The sequence below is a fragment of the Gossypium hirsutum genome, chromosome A03, assembly GCF_007990345.1.
Source record: "Gossypium hirsutum isolate 1008001.06 chromosome A03, Gossypium_hirsutum_v2.1, whole genome shotgun sequence".
In the NCBI taxonomy this organism is placed as follows: Eukaryota; Viridiplantae; Streptophyta; class Magnoliopsida; order Malvales; family Malvaceae; genus Gossypium; species Gossypium hirsutum.
Window position 1 is genome coordinate 70,849,417 of NC_053426.1, and position 11,666 is coordinate 70,861,082.

Sequence of the window (11,666 nt, forward strand, 5' to 3'; positions counted from 1 at the left end):
ATTATCTTATGGCATGTTCACATGCCTAATCTCATACATGCATACATGCATACATGCATACGCAAACAGAAAATGGTGCGTCTACTACTGCTGTGGCGTATACATTAATGATAAATGTTTAAAGTCTGCTGTGGTAAGCCCTTATACTGTTACACTTGTTGCTGAAACTGGCCCACCTCAAACCTTTTTCCTCCTATAAAATGTCGTGGTTCGTTCCGTTTTCCCCTACCTTCAAAGGTTCAACACTAACAGCAACACATTATTACAACCCTTTAGCTTCTTCAGGCATCGACATCAGAGCATAAACCATGGCTCCTGGTGAGCTTGCAGGACTTCACTACCTAGCACCTGAAAACCCAATCCTGAATCCAGCCAACCTTGGCATGATGCAAAATACTATACCAGCTTTTCATTTCAATAGATTCTTAAACAGCCTACCCAATTTCAACATCCTACAGCCTGCCCATGAATTCACTGCACAATCCTCAAGTATGAGCAATTATTCAACTTCAGATGAAGCTGAGGAACACCAGGTCAACATCATCGACGAAAGGAAACAGCGAAGAATGATATCTAATAGAGAATCTGCTCGTAGGTCAAGGATGCGGAAACAGAAGCACCTTGATGAACTCTGGTCCCAAGTAACCAGGCTTCGCAACGAGAACCATAGTCTGATCGATAAGTTAAATCATGTATCAGAGTGCCATGACTTGGTTCTTCAAGAGAATGCAAAGCTCAAGGAAGAAGCCTCTGATCTTCGCCAAATGCTGACAGACTTGAAGATTGGCAGCCCTTATTTGAAAGAGCTGGAAGAGGTTCCCTGCAACACTGCTCACCTGCGAGCTGAGTCCACAAATCAATCTATTGCCAACTCTGTAGACTTTCTTCATTGAGATGAGAGTTATGTTTGCCATATACAAACTATTATATGTTCCTCAGTTTGGTACGGTTGTTAATCAAGCTTTTGCCTTAGTTTGAGCCGTATGAGAGATTAGAATCAAACCATGCAATAACATCTTTTGATCATTTTATCCTAACTCAAGTTATTGGTCAACAAACGTTAATAGTTTGAAGCAACTGTTTGCAGCACTTCTTAATGGTTTGCTATTTTCCAAAACTAAATATGTGAAAAATGATACCTGCGGCGGTCCATCAGCAGCAAATCAAACACTTAATCATGACTTTTATCTATTAATCATTTTTATGAACCCCACCAACTTTGGTTACACAATTTCACCCCCAAATATGGAGTTAAAAGAGAATAGTAAACAGCACTAAGAGAAAATTTACCGATTTCACTACCATAAAGAGAAGTGACAATACATATTTTTTTCCCATTTTTCTTAAGCGGTATACGATTCTTACGAAACACAAGTTGCATTTTGAGTGGTGGGCGACCCCATAGCCGGTCCAATCCCCAGTGTTGCTCAACAATATCAGGAGGCAAAAGGACAAGTTGTGGTGGAGATGAGCTACTAGTGGCTCATCATTTAAATAACTAACATACCGGGCAAAAACATATGAAAAGGCTATCCACTAACATAGCTCAAAGTACTATTTTCAGCTTTTAGTGAGGGCATCAATTTTCCTTGCCTAGCTTAGGTTCGACCCAGATTACATTGTTTTCACCAAAAAGAAGCGACATCAAGTGCAGCCTGTGCTTCAGGTGCTGCTTCATCCAACCCCTATCCATATCTCTTGCTTTCTCCTGCCTACGACATGTATGATTCTGCAATCCATGCTTGCACCTATGTTATGAATACAATACTCGTTGGCGGCCGAAACCAGTTTCTGCATGAGTGGATACAACCTGCAGGCTCTTCATTACAGAGACAAACAAGTGATGAAATTTTTGCTTAGGCAGCTATTCTTTAATGATATAGTTTTAGTCCCTGAGCTGTCTGTTGACTGAAAAATCTGTAGCAGTTAACAAATTGACATTTCTTAGGTACATGTTGAGACTATGAATAACTTGATTCCTGTATAATATTCAAAAACTTAGCTTTTTATGATACTCTGAAGTTTATATTTCAGAAAGTATCGAACAATATGTATCTTTGGGGCTTAAAAGAATCAGAATATCATTTTTAAGGGATCAATGGGTCGTAATGATTAAATTAAAAGATTAAGCAGCATATCAGAATAAGGTATCCAAACTATAATTTTTAATAGCATATGGTATTTAGTGAGATGATCATTAATATATTTATAGAATTCGATTCATTTTTACTTCAAAAATGTTATGCTTTTCTCTTTCACACAACAGACAAGCACAGGTACTTTCACATGTATGTATATCTAGAGGAAAATCTCATCTGTTCCTTAAAATGCAGAGTCATGTGAGAATATGTGTCAAAGTAAAACAACTTTAATGGAAATATGAAGGCACTTAAAAGCATCAACTCAAATGACTGATTCTGGTGGCTGAGAATGATATTGGTAGGTCAAAATAATCTAGTAAACAAGTTGAAATAATTAATAACTTTGCTGAAAAACTGAATGGGAGGAGGGGTAATGACAGCAGTTAAACCTATAGTTAAGTTGTGGATCTCACAATGTGAAACAAGGCATGTAATTAGAATATGAACGACAAGTTGACCACTCAATGGGGTCCTAAGAACAACTTGGAAGGAGTAAGTAAGGAGTTTGCTCATTATTCAAAGAAAAACAACACACAAAAAGGATCAAGGTACAATGTTTTGTTGGGTGTAAATATAATCCGTATGAGCAGCCAAGGACCTCTTAACCAGACATGCATCTTCATCCAAACCTTTGCACTCCTCATCAATGGAACTCCATTCCTGCCAATGCCATTTTTGTTAACATACAAAAACCTTGTCAAAAAAAGAAAAAAAAAACCCAATGTTATTTCCCTTGACAGAAACTTACCGGTGAAAAAAATGGTATCTTTGGGATATCAACCTGTTGCTTAATACTGGTAGACAGATATCTGCATTGTGCAGTAAATAGTAGAAGAAAAGCCATGATCAGGAAGATGAAGCTCTTTGCCATTTTTTCCCCCAGTTTAAACTACTCGGAAAAAAGGTTCAATGGGTAACAAATCAAAATGGCAGGCTGTATTTTTATGAGGGTAATGGCAATTAATTAAGGGTTGTTGTTTCCATGAATGAGCAGTGAGAACAAAAAAGTCAAAAGATTAGCAAAATCCAGTTGGTGCTGGTCAATGGGTTGTTTGTTTCTTAGCAAACATCACCATTGATGGACATCATTGAGAACTGTAATTAATTTTTTTTTTGTAAGATTGTTCTTTGAATGATGATGCAGAGAATCTTACAGACAGTGTGCTAGCTGTACATGCAGGTGTAAGATTTTATACCATGGTCACCGGCATGTGGCGCACATCTATATTGATCTCGGTAAACTATAATTTATATGTTTAATTAGGAGCTCGCCTACTTTAAAGTGTTACAATCTCATCTTTATATTTTATATTTTATGCTGCCTGATTTGTCTTGATAAACTTTAATTTAATCTTTCTACTTTACATAAGCTTCAACAATTATTTTTTTTTTCAATTTGTTAATCAATTTATTAATTTTTACATATAAATTATTAAATTACTATTTTTAAAAAAGTTAAAAAATATTTTCCAATTATATCTATATAATAACTATAGATTAATAGAAGGTCGAAAGGCTTATCCATGGACACGGTCACTCTTTCTTTCCTTTTCTTTTTTCTGAAATTATAATGTCGGTAAATTGTTAATTTTAGTCCTTATATTATTCTCAATTTATAATTTAATATTTATAATTTAATTTATAAAAAAAGGTTAAGTCCTTTCTCATGACAAACCTCAAAACTAACTTTTTTTGGCCATTATAATATGATGGTAAAATTTTAATTTTGATTGTTTTATTATGTTGATAATTGAGATTTAATATTTATATTTTAATTTTATTTGATTCTTTATTTTTACAATAATATTAATTAATCAAAATATTTAATATTTTTAATTATTCTGATTAAATTTTCTTAAAAAATATTATTCTATCAAAATTTTTATTTTGGCATAATAAGTTAAAAGAAGTGAATTTTTTTTAAAAGTGAGCATGTTTTTTTCTTAGATCACATCAATTATCAAAATTATTAATGGTCCTAATTATTTGGAGTAACTAATGACATGATTCTTTTTATTTTATTTTTTAATTATTATAAAATAATGGTAAAATTATAGTTTCAAACTTTCTACTATGCTTATATTTAAAATTTAATCTTTATATTTTAATTTGAAATAATTTTTCCTCTACTTCATTATGGCATTAGGTAGTCCAAATACTTAACATTCTTAATTATTCCAATTAAAATGATTAAGTAAATTTCTCTTAAAAACACATTTCTAACCTAATCTATCTACCTATCTATCTATCTATCTATATATATATATATATATTAACATGAAGTTAGAATGAGTATTTTTAAGAAAGAATTTGACTTTAATATTTTGATTATAATAATTAAAGATATCAACTATTTTGAAATTATATATAGAAACCAAATTATATAATATTAAAAATACTAAATATTAAATTTAAATAGAGTAGAAAGACAACCATAATTTTATCTACAAGTGTGACTCCTTTTTTTTTCTTGAAATTATACATAATGATAACTTTTTTAATTTTAGTTGTTATATTATTCTCAAATTTTTGTAATTTAACATTTATACTTTAATTATATACCTATATAGAAAAGGTTAAGTCTTTTCTCATGACATACCTCAGATCTAACTTCTTTTACAGTAAAATTTATGTTGAAATTTGAGGTTTAATATTTTTATTTTAATTTAATATAATTTGATTCTTTATTTTTACAATAATATTGGTTAGTTCAAATAGTTAACATAGTTATTTTTATTAAAATGATTACATTAATTTTTAAAAAAAAATATTATTCTAACAAAATTTTGATTTTACTATGAATATCTTATTAAATAGATGTCCATTAAGATCAAGATTAATTTTGATGTACTTTAAATTCTAATAGTCATTAGAATTAAATCTCTACTTCATTTATACTTCTTATGCCTATAAATAGAAATTTTGAAGAAGAATTGTAATCATCCCATTGATCAATAAAATATATTCTCTATTACTTCCTATATTTTCTTTGTTCTTTACTCTTCCTATCTCTTTTTATTTTATAACACGTTATCAGCACGATCTTACTCAAAGTGATAAAACTTTTTATCGACGATCAAATTTATTTTCCATTATTTCCTAGATCTTAGATGGCAAGATTCAAAGTTTTTACAGGAAATTTCTTTTATTTAATGTTTCATATTTGATTATTTTTAGCTAATTCATGATTAATTATAATTGTAACAGTCCATTTTTCAGTGTTGTCGAAAATAGTGGTTTTGGGGCCATAAATCCGACGAATAAGTTTGTAAATATTATTATTTAATATTTACGAGTCAAATATGGTATTAAAATAAATTTTTAATTGACAATATGCTATTTGAACGAATAATTAGGTTCAAGTAGTATGACCCTAAAGTCAAGTGATTTAGAAAATGAGGTATCGGGACTTCATTTCTATAAACTGAGTCGTAAATATTTTAATAAATATTTACGGAATATTATTAAGGTTGTATTAAAATTTTTTATTAAGAAATTTTAACGTTTGGATAGTTAATTAAAGAAAAAAATATTAAATTATAAAAGGTGCAAAATGTAGTAAATATAGCATTTTAGTGATTTAATGGCTTGATTATTAAATTATAAAGGACCAATGTAGTAAATATTCCTTAGTAGACATTGGATGGCACTATGTATTAAAATTAAAAAATATTATATGTTTTAATGGTTAAATGGTAAATTTAAAGATATTAAAACAAAATTTAAACAACAAAAAGCCATTTCTTCTTCATCTTTTCAATTCGGCATGCTGAAACACCATGGGAACTCAACTTGGGAGGTTCGGGCATTTTCAATTCTTGCATGTAAGCCCATTTTGATTTTGTTTATTATAATTTTTATATTTTTGAGATCATTGCAATTAGGTCTAGCTAGTTCGTACCTTCGTTTTGAAACTATTAAAAATTTTGAATTTTTTCATTGATGAATCTTGTGAATTTAGATGTTAAATGATGAATTTGAAGTGTTGGTTAGTATTTAAAAGTATTTAAGAATTTAAAAGTATTTTGTTAAATATTTTTTAATGAATTTCTCAATTAGGGACTAAGTTATTGAAATAATAAAAATACAAGGATTCGATGTGGAATTTTTATAAATTTGGGTTGTATTGGAAGCTATGAACACTCATCTAAGCTTAAAATTGGGTAAAAATGGTTAATTTGCATGTTTTAGGCATAGTGACTAAATTGAATAAAAGTAAAATGTGAGGGGCGACTTTGTAAAAATGTCAAAAATGACTAAATTACATAAAATAAATTGTTTTACTATCTGAATTAATAAATTGAATGAAATTATTAATTTAGACCAAGATCGAGTAGAAAATTGAGGAGAATGGAAAATTATCAAAAAAGTCCCTATACTTTGACATTTCTGTGATTTAGCTAGGTAAGTTCGTATGGTTTGAAATTTAACATTTATATGAATAGTTGAATATTTAGATGATACAAATGATATATTTAATTGTTGTTGATGAAAGAATATTTGGGAAATGTGATTGAATGTTGATGTTTAGTTCAAATTGAATGCAGGATAGATTACAATCGAGATTTGGTGTGTTGCGGGAGATTTGAAGTGGATATTGTTGGGGAGTGATGTATATGTTTCCCGAGTAAACTGAGGTTCAGCATTTGTTGTGAACTTTTATGTTATACTCTTTGTTTGGCGTGTTTCGGTTGGATTAGCTCTTTTGAGCATTGGTGTGTTTCAGTTGGATTAACTCTTTTGAGTATTGGCATGTTTCGGGTGGACTAACTCTTGTGAGTACTTGGGTGTGTTTTGGAGGGATTGGCTCATATGAGCATCTTGCGTGTTATGGTTGGACTATCGGTGTACTCGTATTCATAATTCGTTCATCGGATTGTAAATCTCGGTAAGGTAACTTGTTTAGTGATTTTGATGGACTTGTAATATATTTGAGTTTGAATTGAATGTTACAATTCATCGGATGAGATTGTGGATGACAGGAACACATATGGTTAATTTTATGTTTATACTTTGTACTGTGCAAATGAGATAAGTAAGAAAAGGAATGAAAAGGTAATGTTCAATGAAAGTATATTTATGTTCATGAAATTGATGATTTCAAATGATGTTATTCATGTATATGACTTACCTTAAGTTATTTCAAGGGATTTATGAGTTGATGCACTAACTTGTATACTGATGATGATATATATAGGCTTGTGTCAAGTTTGTGTAATTGGTTGATGTTTATGCTTACGTCTTATATTATAAAAATGATACGCGTAAGGAAATGCAATGAAACAGTAAGTTCATAATTGGGATATAATATGATAATGTAAATGGATTGATGAGTTAAAGGGTTTACTTATATGTGAGAGATTTAGTTGAGCTATGGATGAATTTATCTAGATCATGAATAAATACACTAATTTGTGAGTTGATAATATTATTTAAGCTAAAGTAAGTAAATGGAAAGTAAGTAAATGAAAGGTTTCAAAGTCATATGAAAAGGGTTAATGGCTGTGTAATATGTCCTATAAAATTCTACTATGCTAGGAATGATAAATATACGTGGTGTTGATGGACTTACTCATTTGTGAGTTAATGTTTATGGTTTGATAAATCTTTGTAGCATTACTATAGGTTTTTGTTCACCTATAAAATCATTATTGAAATGAAATGTTATGTTTAAATTTATACGAGCTTACTAAGCATATATTGCTTATATAGTTATTTTCCTTTACTTCACAATTATTGGAAGCTCGATCAGATTGGAAGTTCGTCAGAGATCTATCTCACTATCCAGCGATTATATCAGTTGATTTGATATCTTGATCAATGTTATAATGGCATATATAGGTGAATTGTGTTTGATGAGATATTGTTATGTTTGGCTTGTAGATGTGGTATTATGGTTGATGAACTATTAGCAAAGTGATGCCTTAATGGTTAGTGTTGAAATGGTCAAATGAAGGTATGTTTTGAATGACCAATTTGATATGTTTGAATTTAATTTGACATGGGGTCATTGTGGCAAGTTTAGTATGGAAATAGGATAAATGTAACACTCATTACCTGAGTTCGACACTGGAACCGGATACGAGGTGTTACCGGACTTAAACACATACAAACATACATTTCTTAGATATGAAATTTAGCTCCAAATTAAAACTTTTCATAATACCTTAATGTCCCTACTATAAGCTTACGAGGCTCCGAACACACTTTGGAATTGATTCGGGACTAATCTGTGCACTCTAGACAACTTTGTAGAATTTCAAGCTGACAGGGGCACACGCCCGTGTGGAAGGGTGACACGCCCGTGTGTTTTCTTAACATGGCCATGTTAAAGGCCCCTGTGACTCACACGGCCTGAACATATTGGGACACACCCGTGTCCCTAGCCCGTGCGAATTTAATTTTCGATTCGAACCTACAGGGGTTTTCACACAGCCTGGCACACGCTGGTACCATGGCTCGTGTCCTTCACACGGCTATGACATGCCCCTGTCTTAGCCTGTGTACAAAAACTTTAACATTTTGTTTCTAACATCATCAACCAATTAAGGGCACACGGCCAAGGCACACGCCCATGTGTTAGGCCGTGTCCTCCATACGGTCGTGTCTCTGCCCGTGTGTTTACTACAATGCATACTGACTTGTAAATTTGAGGTGAAGGGGACACATGACCGGACTACATGCCCGTGGGATAGACCGTGTGTCACACACAGCCTAGACACACGCTCGTGTGTCTACCCGTGTGGACAAAAATAAGGCTATATACCAAGCCTTTTTGCCACCCTTACTTGCACCAACCAACACATTATCAACCAAAACTAATCCAAGCATAACACATATAACCAAATCAACCACAACCATGAGAAATTTGCATCAAATGCAGTTAATAATAATCAATATTAGCCAACATTAATGACCTATACAAAATGAATATCACATCCATCATATGAGTCAACCCTTGTAGCTAAACTAACAAGACACTAAATAAAATATTCGAGTCCCTATACATGTAAAAATCAAATGTTAAACTAGCTATACCAAAGCTTCAGGTTATAGTGTGATTGATGCCTCTGACGTCCCTTGATCCCCGATACTAGCTTGGTAGTACTATAAGAAAATGGAAAAGAGAGGAAGTCAGCGTGAAGCTTAGTAAGTTGCATATAAATAAGTAACTATATCAACCATACGTATTATAAATCCACACAACATTCTTGAGTGAACATGGGTAAATATCACTACACGCTTATATATATCACAAGTATAAACCAAAGATTTCAATATCGTCCTAAGATCATTTTCATTGCTAGAACTTACTCATGTCATTCTTACAGTCGAGGCAACATAACTAGACTCATATCTCATGAGTTTCGAATAAGAACCTGTACCACTAACAACTTGATTATATCATTCCATATCATTGTCATAAGCTTTTAAGATAACTCATGAAACCATTTGGAATACTAAAAGATATCTGACAAGCTTTACACAAGAGGGTAAATTGTCGATGCCATGTTCCAAACATGGTCTTACACTGGCTCACATGTCGAGGCCGATGCCATGTCCCAGACATGGTGTTACACTAGCTCTCGTCTCATTGCCGATGCCATGTCCCAGACACGGTCTTACACTGGCTCTCATGATGTGGCCGATGTCATATCCCAGACATGGTCTTACACTGGCTCTCATATCGTGTCCGATGTCATGTCCTAGAGATGGTCTTACATTAGCTCTCATATCGTGGCCGATGTCATGTCCTAGACATGGTCTTACATTGACGCACATATCACCCAAATGTCATGGCATGGATATCCAATCTATTCCTAGGTTCAACCGGGAATTTACAGCATTAATTTTATCATGCCTTATTCATAATTATATTCAACCATATTATGCAAAATAAATCATTCAACACATAATAACGATAAAGTTACCTTGCTTATGTACAACTTATCTCGGTATACAAAAAGTGGGTGACTAGTTAGATTTATTCTACTTGCTTGGCCTTTTCCCAGTCTAGGTTCGGGTTTTGTATTTCTTGATCTATAATGATAAAAATTTACTAATTTAATCAGCATATTAATCAATGCATTTCATAATTTATATTTTGACAAAATGATCATTTTACCCCTAGACTTTTACAAAATTATTGTTTTACCCCTAAGCTCGTAAATCGATTTTTATTGAATTTTCTCACTAACCAAGCCTAGCAGAATTCTTTTTATACTAGAACCAGCCCACAATTCCCATTATTTTACACATTTACGCCATAATTTATAACTTATGCAAAATGATCCTTAGTTAGGGTTTTCATGAAAACTACTTCACAAAAGCTGTTTGTTTAACAACCATGATTCATTTTCTTTCCATAAAAATTTAGAAAAAAACATGAACACTCTCATGGAAAAAGCCTAGACGTTCAACCATTTTGTAAAATAGTCCCTTTATTAGCTAATTTAAGCTATAAGAGTCCCAAAAGTGCAAGAATTAACAAAAATAACCATCAAAATGACTTACATGTAAGGGTTTATTGTGCTGAAAATTTTCAAGCTCCCATGGGGGTTTTTCACTTCAATTTTTGGTGGAAAAGATGGAGAAGAAAGATGACCCTTTTTGATTTTTATTTTTTTATTCAATTAGCTAATGTCATCAAATACCAACCTTACTAAATTTTTTTTGACTTTTTGACTGCTCTTGTCTCTATGGTCGGCCACCCTATTGAGATGGATATATTTTCCCTTTAAAGACCCCTAATTATGATTCTTTAGCTATTTAACACCATTTGTTAGAAAAACAAAAATTTTTCCTTTTATGCGAGTTAGTCCTTTTTCGCAATTGAGCATGCAATCACTAAAATTATTTCACCAAAATTTTCATGCACTAATATAATCATGCTACAACACATAAAATAATATTAAAAATAATTTCTCCAACCTTGAGTTAGTGATTCCAAAACTACGCTTCCGACTAGGCCTAAAATCGGGTTGTTACAATTCTCCCCTTAGGGATTTTCGTCCCCGAAAATCTTATAGGTAAAAAGGTTAGGGTACTGATCTCTCATAGTCTTCTCGGGTTCCCATGTGGCCTTTTCAACCACATGTCAATGCCACAGTACTTTCACAAGTGCTATACTTTTATTTCTCAATTGTTTGACCTCTCGGGCTAAGATCTTAACTGGTTCTTCGCCATAAGTCATGTATGATAGAAGCTCAACGTCTATTGGCGAAAGAATGTGTGAAGGGTTAGAACGGTAACGGCACATACATCATAGATCTTCTCTAACTCGAATGCCAAGGCTAGTTGATAAGCTACCGGTTCAATTCTCTCTGTCACCTCATAGGGTCCAATAAAACGTGGACTTAATTTTTCCTTTCTTACCAAATCTGAGGACTTCCTTCCACAGTGATACTTTTAAAAATACCTTATCACCGACTTGAAACTTAATTTCCTTTCGTTTCAAATCTGCGTAGGATTTCTGTCTATCCGAAGGGGCCTTCAAACAATCACGAATTACCTTAACTTTCTCTT

The 11,666-nt window shown here is 32.4% G+C and overlaps 2 protein-coding genes across 2 annotated transcripts; one reads left to right on the plus strand and one right to left on the minus strand.

Annotated features, from left to right (window-relative positions):
- Positions 1–243: 243 nt before the first annotated feature.
- LOC107888199 (basic leucine zipper 43) lies at positions 244–1,037 on the plus strand. Its single transcript, XM_016812313.2, has one exon. The coding sequence runs from the start codon at positions 309–311 to the stop codon at positions 891–893; it is 585 nt and encodes a 194-aa protein (XP_016667802.1). The 5' UTR covers positions 244–308; the 3' UTR covers positions 894–1,037.
- Positions 1,038–2,450: 1,413 nt separating this feature from the next.
- On the minus strand, positions 2,451–3,290 carry LOC107887403 (phytosulfokines). The gene is made up of 2 exons (XM_016811636.2): positions 2,890–3,290; positions 2,451–2,801 (listed from the first exon to the last, which is right to left on the minus strand). The coding sequence occupies exons 1-2, from the start codon at positions 3,010–3,012 to the stop codon at positions 2,685–2,687; spliced, it is 240 nt and encodes a 79-aa protein (XP_016667125.1). The 5' UTR covers positions 3,013–3,290; the 3' UTR covers positions 2,451–2,684.
- Positions 3,291–11,666: the final 8,376 nt, after the last annotated feature.